At 43.9% G+C, this 14,533-nt stretch overlaps 3 protein-coding genes across 3 annotated transcripts; 1 reads left to right on the top strand and 2 right to left on the bottom strand.

Annotated features, from left to right (window-relative positions):
* Positions 1-3,766: 3,766 nt before the first annotated feature.
* O0I10_005712 (uncharacterized protein) lies at positions 3,767-4,287 on the bottom strand (the record flags this gene model as incomplete). The annotated part of the gene is made up of 3 exons (XM_058485750.1): positions 3,767-3,898; positions 4,007-4,117; positions 4,186-4,287. The coding sequence occupies 3 exons, from the start codon at positions 4,285-4,287 to the stop codon at positions 3,767-3,769; spliced, it is 345 nt and encodes a 114-aa protein (XP_058343585.1).
* A 5,636-nt stretch (positions 4,288-9,923) lies between these two features.
* O0I10_005711 (uncharacterized protein) lies at positions 9,924-11,770 on the top strand (the record flags this gene model as incomplete). The annotated part of the gene is made up of 3 exons (XM_058485749.1): positions 9,924-10,074; positions 10,142-10,570; positions 10,632-11,770. 3 exons carry the CDS (start codon positions 9,924-9,926, stop codon positions 11,768-11,770), a joined length of 1,719 nt encoding a protein of 572 aa, XP_058343584.1.
* A 101-nt stretch (positions 11,771-11,871) lies between these two features.
* O0I10_005710 (uncharacterized protein) lies at positions 11,872-14,093 on the bottom strand (the record flags this gene model as incomplete). Its single annotated transcript, XM_058485748.1, has 7 exons — positions 11,872-12,105; positions 12,186-12,616; positions 12,674-12,934; positions 12,995-13,202; positions 13,257-13,783; positions 13,857-14,020; positions 14,074-14,093. 7 exons carry the CDS (start codon positions 14,091-14,093, stop codon positions 11,872-11,874), a joined length of 1,845 nt encoding a protein of 614 aa, XP_058343583.1.
* Between the last annotated feature and the right edge of the window lie 440 nt (positions 14,094-14,533).

Genomic DNA, 14,533 nt, shown 5'->3' with positions numbered 1-14,533 from the left:
CACGAAAGGAAGCAATAGGATGATCGAATGAACCCGATGTCATCAAACGTACGCGTTGTTTGCTGCAAGATGGTCTACCTAGAACAGGCGGCTCAGCTGGCATTCCTTCATAGCTCTCAAAGGATACTTACCAATGACGATCTCGAATGATGATAATGTGGTATATGCCATGACCATAAACACAGGCTGCTTGCAGTTGTCCATCTAAACAAGAAGCGTTTCAGGAAAAAGTCTCCCAAAAGCATTTAAATGATACATACCTTAACCACTCAATCATCAAGCAGACTTGAAACCGTATGATTTGCCAGTGATTGTCATACACACGAAAACCTGGAGACACCGAAATGGTGATGTTGCCAATGATCCACCTGCAAGGTATGCGGTATGTCGGTACTGAGCTTTGAAGCGAAGGAACGATACCTGGTAGTCATATGTTGTAAGAAGACGTGTAATATTGGCATGATCAAAGATAGCATACTTATTTGGTGCAGAGGAATACATCATGGATGAACGTTGGTAACCACTTTCAAATAAAGGAACGGCACCTGATAGCCAAAGCTACATCGTAATCCAATAAGCGTGATGCCAGGCAAAGATGAACCCTGTTGCTTGTTGCTAATACATAGTAATCCACCGTAAGAGATATGAGCCACATGATATACATCAAATAGGTTGCCGGTAGCGCGAATCACCATATGATAGAATAACGCCTGCTGACGCCGAAAAAGAAAGAAATAGCGGCTGTTGCTGGTTGCTCATATGATCCACCCATAAGCGATTACGCCGATAAATGTTCTTTAAAGGGATTGCCAGCACCCAGGAACCATCAAATGCTCGAATAGATGATAATGATGCCAAAGATAAGGACTCCGTTGCTTGATTCCGATGGATGATCCGCCTACGTATAAACCATGCACGGTAAACAGTTTTCCCAACACATGTAACAATACTTAGCAATGATAGCCATAATCCTGAGAACTTCAATACAAGGTGCTCCATCTAGAAAAGCCACGTGTCAGTAGGCATACTTCCATTTCAGCACAAAGTTTTGGAATGATACGTAATTGGATCCCTCAATCAGGGTGCAGTGATCCACTAGAATTGCCGCCGGCAGAGATAATAGTAATATAAAAGGTGCAATGCCATAGAATGCCAAGGTACCAGTACTGCCTACTAGCCCCTTCCAGAAGGAAGCATGATGCCAAAACACCGGATTTAACGGTGACCGGAGCCCCTCACCAGTCGAGTTTGACACCACCTGAGCCGTGGATCCGCATGCTGCAACAGTGAACAGAGGATGCGTTGAATTGGTCTAAGTCATAGCACCATGAGCACATGTATCCAAAGGGCAGCATGGTCTCCCCAAGACAGCACAGTACAATAACATCCTTGACGTGCCAGTGATATAGCCAAAGAAAAGCCTTCTTGATCCTGCCATTACATACCATCCATCGTAAGTGCATTTGCATGCAACACCAACCCATCATAATGAACACTCTTACCTTGTGGTACTACTTAATAGCACTCTTGCCACAAATAAAACCTGTATCTTCATGCCATCCATATCATGCTACTGCTATTCCATTGTAAAGCGCGTTAATTGACAGCACTTGTATTGTAGATCCAATGCTATCCATACCAACGAATCTCCAAAGGAAGGGAGCGATACTTGACTACGAATGCCTTGAGCGATGGATAAATCTTGATAGCACCAAAAAGACACGTAACACCGCTGCTTGATGCTGATGTGATACATCCATAAGGGACATGCGCTGCTGAATGCTTTCGAAAGCAATTGGCCAATAACGAGAACCACCAGAGAATCGAGTCATCTTGTTGACACTAAAGATGTGGGCTCTGTTGCTCATTGCTGCTTCTTGCTTGTAGCTGATATGATCCACCGATAATAGGCATGCGTAGAAGGATATCCATTGAAAGGGTTGTCAACAACTAGGACCACAATAAGACGAGATAAAACTTGGCGACACCAAAAGGTATAGAACTTGTTGCCTTGCCGCTGCAAATGCAAATAAAAGGAAGTGTCCAATAGTTGGTATAGTAACGAAAACCATCGAACGATGTAATAAGGCAAGCTGACACTGAAGGATGCTATAGACGTCTCTCCTTGACCCTGACATGATTCACCTATAAAAGATGCACGGAAACATGCTGACATCCAATGACAGTTGTATCCATAGAAATCCCAATGCACCAGAAGACAAGTAGCTTGCTGAATAGCCCACATACTATAATAAAAGATGAGGTTGGTTGGGGTTGTAGCAAAAAACGGATCATCATTTACCAATGATTGCCATATGCACGTCAACATGTTGGCATCCAATGATAGCTGAATCCATCAAGAATCCAAAGGGAACAAAACAAGTAGCTCGCTGAATAACCCACATGAAAGAGGGTGTTAGTAGGCATTGAAAGAAAGAATGGGTCATTATTTACCAATGACAGCTGCATCCATAGAAACCCCAATGCACCAGAAGACAAGTAGCTTGCTGAATAGCCCGCACACTATAATAAAAAAGGATGGTGGTTGGGATTGGAGACAAAAAACGGACCATCCTCTATTTACCAATGATAGCCATATGCACAAAATCCTGCTGATATCCAAATCAAGCCGATTCTTTGCAATCCTCCGCTTGTTGATAAGACCCGCTCGTTGGCACTCGGCTTGAAAGCGATGGACGATACTTTATGGGCATATGTAGTGAGAAGGTTAGTAATATTGATACCACCAAAGATAGCATACTTACATGATGCCGAAGAGCCCTTCCAAAGAGAGACAACGAGACAATCCTTGCTGCCCAAGACCACATGCAAATCGAGAAAACATTGTGCATCGAAAAGCCCAAACCAGATCCTAGCTGCGGAGTGACGTACATATGGCTAAAGAGCGATGTGAATGGCAATTGTTTTTCATTGGAAATCGAATGCAGCTTGACGATGAATGCCTTGAGGAGATGCATGAATGACCTTGGCAACACCAAAGATGTCAACGCGGGTTCTCATTGCTTGTTGATGACATGATCCATCCATAAGACACGTATAGTTGTAGAGATCCATCAAAGGAATCGCCAATAACCAGAACCACCAAGAGATAGAAAGCTTGCTGATACCAAAGATATACAAGTTGTTCCTTGTTGCTGATGTAATCAACCGATAGAGACCTTCATTTCAGGATGCCCACCGAATTGCCGATAACGAGAAGAACCAGGTGATGGGATAAAGCTTGATATGACACCACCGATATGGATGCTGTTACTTGTTGCTGATACAACCCACTCACAAGAGATTTGCATTGGCTGGCACTCTCCTGGAGAAATCGCCCGTTGCTTGGTAACCAACCACCAGAGACGCAATAAATGTTGACACCACCAAAAGACATAAACACTTCCCCATGGCTGACATGATTTACCTATAAAAGATGCACCATAAACAATTGTCCAAACTCATCCAACAATACTTAGCAATCATAGCTGTGATCTTGTAAACTCCAAAGCACCAAAAGACAAGCAGCTCTCTGCAATGGTCCCGTAGACGTTTCAGCAAAGGTCTCCAAAAACCATGAGATTCATACATACCTGAATCAGGCAATCATCACCCGCAGACTTGGGAACCAAATAGGCCATCAGGATGTAAAGTAATAATAAAAGCGCACAGCCAAAGAAACGTCATAGTACCGGCACTCTCCTGTGGATCGACGCGATGAAGTGCATCAATAGAGATACCCATCTTCTCTCTAAAGGCAAGGAGATCAATAGCCGTAAAACGATGGAGCCGTGCGAACAGAGGATGCATTTTTAAATCCCTGAGGCCGCAACATGAGTCGCACTGTCCCCGGGCACAACATGTAGAGCTCCACAGGAAAGTACAGTACAATGACGTCCTTGACGTGCAGCCTTGATAATAATAGTATTGCCGAAAGAGGCTCTGCCACTGTATGGCGTTTGGTAAGTTCACTTGGATCCAATCAATCCCACAATGAACCTCTTACCTTGTGGTGCTGCTCAATAGCATTCTTGTCACAAATGAAAACCGTATCTCCATGCCATCCATGTTGTCTTGCTGCTGTTTCACTGTAAGGTTCGTTAATTAACAAGTTTCGCTTTGTAGATCCAATACCATGCATACCATTGAGCCAACCATACAGCATTCTTGCTTTGAGATCCGTACCTTGTCGCTTCCAGAGGTACCATCATCCAACATATTCAACCTACCATAAACGCAATGTGAGATAACAAGTAAAACCAATCCACACGCTTTTGTTGTCAGCATACCCAAAAGAGGCAATGTAAAGACGTCTTGAGAACTCTCATTGTGGACGACTCGGTAAGGAAGGCACACGACGCCCTGAACCATGATGATCACAAGGAATTGCAACCAAATACACCATCCGAAGGCAATACAATAATCAACCTGCAGCGCCAAGGTATGCCACCATATGTACCATACTCTCATTGGATCCTGAAATTGGCATCATAAGAGATATCCACCTTCTCTCTGTAGGCAAGGAAATCAATAGCCGTACTTGGATGGAGGCCGTGTGCACAGCGGATGCCTTTTCAAATTGGCCTTGCCATCGCATCTTGAGTCACACTGTTTCCGGGCCAAAATTCCCCAGGAGAGCATAGTACTATACAATGACATCCTCGACGTGCTGATTGATCAAAATAGTATCGCCGAAAGAGGATCTGCCACTGTATGGCGTTTGGTAAGTTCACTTGGATCCAATCAATCCCACAATGAACCTCTTACCTTGTGGTGCTGCTCAATAGCATTCTTGTCACAAATGAAAACCGTATCTCCATGCCATCCATGTTGTCTTGCTGCTGTTTCACTGTAAGGTTCGTTAATTAACAAGTTTCGCTTTGTAGATCCAATACCATGCATACCATTGAGCCAACCATACAACATTCTTGCTTTGAGATCCGTATCTTGTTGCTGCCAGAGGTACCATCATCCAACATGTTCACCTACCATAAACGCAATGTGAGATAAAAAGCAAACCCAATCCGCACGCTTTTGTTGTCAGCATACCCAAAAGAGGCAGTGCAAAGACGTCTTGAGAACTCTCATTGTGGACAACTCGGTAAGGAAGGTACACGACGCCCTGAACCATGGTGATCACAAGGAATTGCAACCAAATACACCATCCGAAGGCAATACAATAATCAACCTGCAGCGTCAAGGTATGCCACCATATGTACTATACTCTCATTGGATCCTGAAATTGGCATCATAAGAGATATCCACCTTCTCTCTGTAGGCAAGGAAATCAATAGCCGCACTTGGATGAAGGCCGTGTGCACAGCGGATGCCTTTTCAAATTGGCCTTGCCATCGCATCTTGAGTCACACTGTTTCCGGGCCAAAATTCCCCAGGAGAGCACAGTACTATACAATGGCATCCTTGACGTGCAGCCTTGATAATAATAGTATCGCCGAAAGAGGCTCTGCCACTGTATGGCGTTTGGTAAGTTCACTTGAATCCAATCAATCCCATAATGAACCTCTTACCTTGTGGTATTCCCAATATCATTCCACTGATGCTTGCAAATAACCTTGTATCCATCCGATCCAGTATGTGCTGCTGCTGTTTCACTGTAAGGTTCGTTAATTAACAGGTTTTGCTTTGTTTATCCAATACCATGCATACCATTGAGCCAACCATACAGCATTCTTGCTTTGAGATCCGTATCCTGTTGCTGCCAGAGGTACCATCATCCAACATGTTCAACCTACCATAAACGCAATGTGAGATAACAAGTAAAACCAATCCACACGCTTTTGTTGTCAGCATACCCAAAAGAGGCAATGTAAAGACGTCTTCAGAACTCTCATTGTGGACAACTCGGTAAGGAATGCACACGACGCCTCATTGGGTCTTGTATAAACGAGAGAACAGCAAACTACACATGAACATTAGCACCACATTGTCCAAATTGAATAATAAAGTAGTGGAGGGATTGAACGTACACGTTGTATTGCAATGGAAGCTTGAGTCATGGGTAGATCGCGTGCGTACTTGTTGTTGAATGTCTGCAACTAGAAAGAGACGCCATTGACCACCTGTTAACCCAACTGACGCTGTACATTGAAAGGAATGCCGGCGTTAATGCGACGTAGTTTGTAAATGGAGACAACCTTACCTTGCTTTGTGAAGTGGGAGTGGAGAAGAAGTGGCTGTTCGTTGCTCCTCCCGCTTCCCAATTTGTGCACAACACGCCACCCCGCTTGCTGCTACAGTTACTGTTGTAAATATGTACCTCAGCAGTAGCCTATACACTTGGGTCAATAGTAGCCACAATCACTCGATCTTGTAATCAAGCTATACATCATTTTACTTTGGCGGGATTGCCGTCTACCAAGTCTGTGCGTTCTTGTAACTTTATATGCAGATTGACTCCTGGATTTGTGCAACCAATAATACATGACTCCTCTACCAAACATACAAAGTGCCTCCCTATGATTTCATTGCCATTCTCATTCTGATAATAATAGGTATTGCATGATTGGATGCTGTTTCCGCCGTACTTCCTAAAGGTACCCATCATCCATTTATGCAGCAACGCGCCAATGACGCGTATGTGTAACCACCAAGCTCCATTTCATTTAGCTCTCCATCTTTCCGTTAATGCAGTCGACAGCATCCATTAGAAGAAAGCAAATCCATCCCGCTTACACCATATGTAAAACATAAAGACAGTCATAACTCAAGATTTTACAATCAAACGCGGGTTCTTTAATAGAACAGTGTTGTTCGTCAGGGTCAAAGCGATCTTGTGTCAAAGTATGAAGTTCATCGTGGCCATTCCCAGATTCACTCAATGTCGCCACCAGCCAAAAATATTTTTGCTCGTCGACGAAAAAAAATTCAAGAGGTCGACCCACTTTGGCTGGTGGCGACATTGCGAAATCTGGGAATGGCCACGATGGACTTCATAGTTTGACACAAGATCGCTTTCACCCCGCCGAGTAACACTGTTCTATTAAAGACCTCACGTTTGATAGTAAAATCTTGAGATATGACTGTCTTTATGTTTTACATATGGTGTAAGCGGGATGCTATATGAAGAGTGGGTCTTTGTTCAATGTGAAGCAGCTTGGCCTGATAGAGCGAAAGATGCAGGAGGACTTCTTTGTGTAACTCAGCTGTTTTGCATGACTGGAAAGATTGATGGATGATACTTTATTCATTATCATCTATTGCCAGCTAACAGCCACTTTCTCTCAATCTCAACTTTTGCTAATTGTATAACAGTGGAATTATGCTCCTGCTCCAGACGTTTATTTCCATGATTCAAGTGTCCTGATCCGAGCTGATTTGACTGAGCTACGCCCAAACAAAGAACATGTCAATTCTTGAAAGACAGACCCTGCGAATGTCTCCGTCTTTCAAACTTTTGGACGCTCCCATTCCAAATTTTCAAAATAAAGCGTGAGGTTTTTATTAGAAAAAGTTGATCAGCATGCTCGAGAGCACCCTCCTGACCAATTTTCAAGTTGGTGGCGAGCAACTTCGGGGCGGTGGACCCTCCGTTCTTTTGTTCCCATCATCCACCATTTGGGTCGCCCCGCATTTTAAATCTTCACAATGAAGTCTACTAATTCAAAATGAATGAGGTTGATCAGCATGTCCCAGCGAACCTCTTGACAAAGTTTCAAGATCAAAATGGGGAATCCCAAGGTAATACATACTATTTCGAATAATCATGAATCCGGCGCTGACCTGCTTTCCAACCTCCATAGTAAATCCCACATTATACCCTCCAATTCAATTTTAACAAATGAACATGTGATCTTTCTTAAGACAATGTCGATCAGCATTTCCAAAAGCATCTTGTGTGAAAGTTTCAGGTTCGAGAGGGGTAATCCCAGTATCAAGTATTGGTGTACAGTGTTCATGCATTTATACAAGAGGTGTCCGACAGCTCAGCCTACTTGAATCTCCACTTCTTCCACTCTCAGCTCATTGTTCTCTTCCTCCCATTCTCAACTGTTGTCCCATTCAAGTATACAACTACCATCTGCAAACGATTGTCCTGTCTCAACCCATCATGCCAATCGTACACTTGCCTTGATTCGATTGTCTTTGACTGAATGGCAAAGCCCTCGGCATGTACACGCCCGCAACACGCCTTTTTTGATACTACACACTGTCCAGCACGCTCATCTGCCACGGTCAAACGTAACGGCATTCATTCCAGCAGTTGCTATCTACTCTATTGTCTCAAACGACATTCACATTCTTGTCACTCTACTACAACACACGCTCTTGCACACTCCTTTGCTGCGACCAAACTTGACAGCAGCTACCATTAGGAAAGTCTTCATTCCATTGTCTCAAGCTACCTGCAGCAGCCTGCCTTGTGGCCGTCATCACGTCAACAGCAGATAGCCATTGTATAGCAGCAACTTTATTTACGAGTAGCAACTTGCTTTGGTACATAAGGATTCCAATGGATGATGCCATATCAGCTATCAAGTACGCCGCAACACCTAGTTGAGCTGCGATGGAAATGACCAAGAAAAAGATGGATCAACAGCAGGATGGAAAAGGAAGCGATCACATGGCTCCTTTCAACCAACATGTTGGATTTGCAATGGTTATGGATGGATGGATGCAAGCGTCAAGTGCAGTGATGAGGAAGAAGTCCTGGGATGTTGTGTTGGTTGCTTTTCGCGTCGTCAGCAGGAACCATGGATCATGTCACTGGATACGGGCTGAGGATGAGGATGGATTGGGGATGGCATTGGTGAATGGGCTTGTATCTTTGACGAAAGAAGGTGTTTTTTTTCAGCAATGGATGGCATTGGAGTACTCAAGGCACAAATCATGCAGCAGCTATTCTCCAGCAATACAATGGCACAACTATTCCTGTTGCCTCGATGTGATGCACCCGTATACTTATCAATTTGCAACGCTGTCGCCTTTATCATAGTATTAGTTTATAGACATCCACACTACCCTATACTATTCTTCTACTTTTTCATTGAATGAAGATTGGATTCAACGTCATATGAGCAAGATGTGGATCACTTGATTGGTTTCTGGATTGAAAGGGGAAAGACAAATGTGAAGGTCGGAAAGCGAGTCAATGTCTTACATGTTAGCCATGAATCACGTGTTTTTGCGAATTCAAGTTACCGTCAACGTGTGGTGTGTCTTACCGACAACATGAAGGTGCAGCGGTTGATAGCTTCGGGCCATTTTTGCAAACAGGATTATCCTGCCAATTCTTAAAGGCTCATGATCTTGGTACGTATATTGGTTGATACCGATGTGGTACACAACGATCATCTCATATTGCCGTGTCCGTAGAAAACATGTGTGTGTCTCTATCATCCAATTGCCATAAGACGAAAAGGATCCCAATATGAATGAAGGATACGAGGTGCGGCAGTAATGTGCGAGACATATAGCGGGTCTTTTGGCCATAACGGAGGTGAATGCAGACCAAGCATTGAATCAAATCCTCGCCAAGCTATACATGTGTACATAGCTTTTTTTACTTCTTTCAGAATAAAAGATGTACTCCTTTTAGCATAATCTACATCATCGCCTACGCCTGAAAGACATGTACGTAGTGAGCAGGATGTTGTTAACATGCTCAAGAATGTGAACCTAATCTTGCAACGATACTATAACCAAGGTAATCTGCTAGGCTATCCATTGTATTTCAATGTCACAGGCTGTGACGAATGAAAGCATAGCTTTCCAGTTTCCGGGATTGCTGAACGTTTGCCACACCCAAAAAGGTTATAATTCACCGAAGATGATGTCCGAAAGCCAATGAAATGTGTTCGAATACAGCTTACTCAACCAGAATCAAAATCATTGAAACGACAGTATAAAAGTGATGGATGCTCTACGTGTCATCAGGGTTTATTAATTCAAGTACAATCATTATTATGGCGATTAACAACGAAGCTATTGACCTCTTGCGTGATTTCCAAAAGGAAAACATCAAGTTTACCAATGCAATTGAATTTCGTGATCCAGTGACTTTGCAAGTTGAAGGCAAGATCCCTGAGTGGCTCAATGGCATTCTCTACCGTATTGGTATGCGTTTTTTATACAAGATTTGTACCTTTTATGATTGAATTACTGAATGCATCCAATGTTTTAGGTCCTGGCAAATTTAACCTTGGCAACAAGGATGGTAGCCAACATGTCATCCACCATGCATTTGATGGCCTTGCTTTTGTTCATCGATTCGAGATCAAGGGTGCTGATAGCACAGTGCAATACAATTCTCGTATGACCGCTGAAGGTGCTGAAGCTAGCACGTTGAAGAATCCATCGCATCAAATTTATTATGGACATTTGCCTGAAAAACAACATGAGCCCACCATGGATGCAACATCTGGAGCTTCTCAACAAGGCACGCCTAACGTTAGCGGTGTCATACAAGATCCATCTTCACGTAATGTCAATGTCACTGTCACTCCCAACTATCCCCTTCCGGAGCAATTTGGCAAGGATGAAACGGATCCCATGGTCTTGGTTTCCAAAACCGATAGCAATAGATTACAATGTGTGCATTCTGTTACATTAGGTGAGTTTTTATTTAATGCTACAATTATGCTCCTATGTATGCTAACACAACATTCGATTAGAACCCAAGCACTTGTTCAACTATGCTGCCTATGACGAGCGATTCGATGGTCAACTTTCTGCCTCTCATCATAAGGCGGATGCTAAGACGGGTGAAACCTTCAACTTTACTCTTCATTTGGGTCCTGAAAGCCACATCACCGTGTTTAGCATCAAGAAGGATCACTCCACCACCGTATTGGCTGATATCACCCATCGAAAATTACCTGGTGTGCCTGAAGCGGAACAAGAACGCATCCAACCTCCTTACATCCACGCCTTTTGGTTGACTGAAAACTATGTCATTTTGCCTGAAGCACCTTTGTACTTGACACGCGGTGGTATGGACATGCTGCTTTCCAAATCGTTTGTGGGCGGTATGGCATGGCGTGAAGAGGGTCCTGGATACTTGCATGTGGTGCGTCGTGATGGTGGCGGTCACGTGGTCACCTTGCCTGTGGATCCTTACTTTATCTTCCACACCAGCAATGCATGGGATAGAAAGCTTCAAGACGGCACTTCCGTACTCGATTTAGATGCATGTGCATGGTACGATGGCGATATTGTTCTGCAAACTAGCCAATTGGGCCTCATGCGAAAGAGCTCGACATCATCTCCACCTGTATCCAAAAAGATCAATGGCTTAACCGTTCCACCTGGCAAATTTGAATTTGGCAACCTTGAGCGCTATCATCTCGAATTCAACGAACAAGATACCTCGAATGCCACGGCTTCTCATCGCATGATCACGCGCAATATCGAGTTCCCCCGTCACAACCCATTGGATGATCTTCAACCCTACAAGTACTTGTGGGCTTGCCAGCTTGAGCAACCAACATCTGTTACCGATGGAGGACGTTTTAGCTTAGTGAAGGTGGATGTTGAAACAGGCGAAACAATCAAGTTGGATCATGAAAGGTGCATGTTTACTGAGCCGGTCTTTGTTCCTCGTCCTGGTGCTATCGATCGTGATGATGGTGTCCTCCTCAGCTTTGCCAACATTTCTCAACCCGAAAAGGATACCGATAGCTGCGCATTGGTGATTGTGGATGCCAAGACCATGGTTGAACTTGGTCGTTGCGATATTGGTCCATTCAGCTGTCTCACTTTCCATGGTTCTTTTGTCTCTGATGTCCACTTTGAAACCTCTACCTTTAACTAGTTGTATGTCCCCCCCACATTGAACAAGGATATTCTCCAGCACATAGGACGATGTCCACAATAAAACAACAATTGTATTGACAATATTTGTGTGCATATAAATTACATGGATGGATCAAAAGTCTTGAAGGCTTCTTTGAATGCGTTTGCATCATCCCGTTCTTCTTGTTGAGATTGAGCACATGTTTTCCAATCCTCTCGCTCTGGATGTCCAAGCAACTTCGCAACAACGAGTCGACCAAATTGAAGGTTGAAGCGTTCTCGAGGTCTAATGATATGTACAAGTGACTTGCCACTGGGTAAATCGATTTTGAAGAAATTGGCGTCTGGATTTTTCTATCGAAAACATGCATGCCATGAGTCTCTCTCTCTCTCTCTCTCTCTCTCTCTCTCCATACCAATGATCCTCAGCTTACCGGTAGCCTCTCCATGAATTGGACACCTTGGTTTTGAGCTTCATCCCTGATTGTCTGTTCGAGCAAATCACTCTTATCATGGGGTATCGGGACAATTTGGAGATGAGCATGCCCGATGTTATGCAGGGATTGTCGAGAGACTTCAAACACCACCATGTCGTGCCCATGCTCAGCATAGAACCTTTTCAAGGCATCCGTGTACTTTTGGATTTCATTCATCACATTGGGTCGTGCTTCATCAGGAATTTGGCGTAGCGTTGGATAATGCGTGATTGGGATCAACAACACGTGACCACCACCAGGGATACTGTTGGCATCGGAAGATGAGGTAACTGGACCCTTGGCAAGCGTGGCATACATTTCACTGCCGATGGATACAATAAGATGCTTTTCCAAATCGGGATTCGAGAGACAAAACCAGCATGATTTCACTATAATCCAAAGGTGGTCAATTGAAATGCCTTCATCGCCGCTTTTTGATTGCTTACGCTTTTCAGCCATTTCCTCAGCAGTAGGAGGTGCTCTTTTACCCTTGGGACAATCTCGCTTCAAATGGCCAGGCTCATTGCAGATGTTGCATACATATCCATCGGGTATACTTGGCATACGATAAGGACACATTTGAATAAAGTGACCAGGCTGCTTGCACTTGTTGCAAATATAACCTTCACGGAGCTTGGTTGGACAGTATTGTGCAGGGTGCCCTTGTTCACCACACTTTGTGCACTTTTCATCGCTGCCTGGTAGAGCTATAGAGTATGGTCATCCAATAAGTACTTGAATTTTCCTCGTAATTCCTTATCCTTTACCTTGACGCTTAGTAGGTTGCTCTTGTTGACCACCCCAGAAAAAGTTGCCACCCTCGTTAGCAGCATCCAATGATCGCTTATGTCCAGCAGCAGCAGCACTAGCAGCAGCCTTCTCAGAGAATGGGCACTCGGTGGTGTTGGCTGGCTTGTTGCTCAATTCTTGTGGATCCATTTGCTTCAAAGGTTGTAAACTGAATGCGTAGAACCACTATCACAACGTATAAGTATCACATCTCTCGTGATATCCCATATATAAACTTACTCTTTGCTTGTCCGCATTAAGAGCATCACCCAATCCCACAAAGCGAGTGACATGTTCAGCAGCACGTTCATCTGGAGGACCAAAACCAGTAATGTTGTTGTAGGGTTCACGCTCCATAAACTTGCCCTCAGCGGCAGCGAAATGGTATCTTGGTTTCAATGCAGCTGTCACGCGTGCAATAGCGGATGATGCATGCGCAGGTGTAACCTTGCAATTGTCGCTTGCTCTCTCGATGCCTTCTGCCCATTGATGCGTCAACAAGATATCCACACCAGGATTCGACATGGCTGGCATAGGTGTGTTGCGTAATGCTTCCTCATCCGCTTGAGTAAATGTCATGACACCATCACCTCCTTCCTCAACACCGGATAAAAAGGCAATCTCGAGCTTGCTGGCAGTCTGAAGCTTGCCACGATTTCCCAAATGATACAAGTTGGCACAGACTTCACCATCATTGGCTTCAATATGAGATGCGACAGTAGGAGGAAGTGGACGGTCTCCAGTAATAAAGTATGTAATCACGGGAACTAGACACGTTGCTTATATGAGCTATCTATGCATACACACACACACGCGCGCACAAATGGATATACAACGTACCGTCAATCTTGTTGCCAAAGAGATCGCCAAGATCGGCGTTGGGATCCTCTGAGAAAAAGTTGCCTGTACTCAACACGACGTCGAATGGGCCGTACTTTTCGTGCAACGTCTTGATTTTGCCAAAAAGTTCTGCATGCTTTCCATTGGCTGATCCGGTGACAAGACTATGGTCTATAATTCAGTTGTCTGTTGGTGGATTGTTCACAATTGTAGTTACACTTTGATCTGTTGGGCCATGGCGACAATGTTGGGAGGAGAACGAAAAGCTATTGCGACCGCTATCAGCAGCCATTTGATGGATATCAGCTATTGAGGCACCGCGCACTGCTAAATGATTCTACATATGCAAGTATGCTTGTCATCTGTAAAAATGCCACTACACACAAATTACAACTGTATGTTGCCTTTAGTGGCATCTTTTGAGATGTGCACTCCCTCTTTTATTTTGTCTTTCACCCCATACTACTACTAGTTTCAATAAAAGACTTTGGTAGCCTTGGTTAACTATACGAGTGAATGCGAAGAACTTGAGGAAACCTCATAGTAGCCATCTTTTTTCATAGACAACTTGCTACATAAACGAGGCATCTCCTAATACCAAAATCAAAAGAGGTTTTGTAATTCCATCATCATTTGTTTTCATGCATTAATCCCGTCACGAGTTCCAAATTAGGAAT

The sequence above is a fragment of the Lichtheimia ornata genome, assembly GCF_029851405.1.
Source record: "Lichtheimia ornata isolate CBS 291.66 chromosome Unknown scaffold00023, whole genome shotgun sequence".
NCBI classification, from domain to species: Eukaryota; Fungi; Mucoromycota; class Mucoromycetes; order Mucorales; family Lichtheimiaceae; genus Lichtheimia; species Lichtheimia ornata.
Note: the sequence above shows the minus strand (reverse complement) of the source record. Positions and strands in the feature narration are given on the sequence as shown.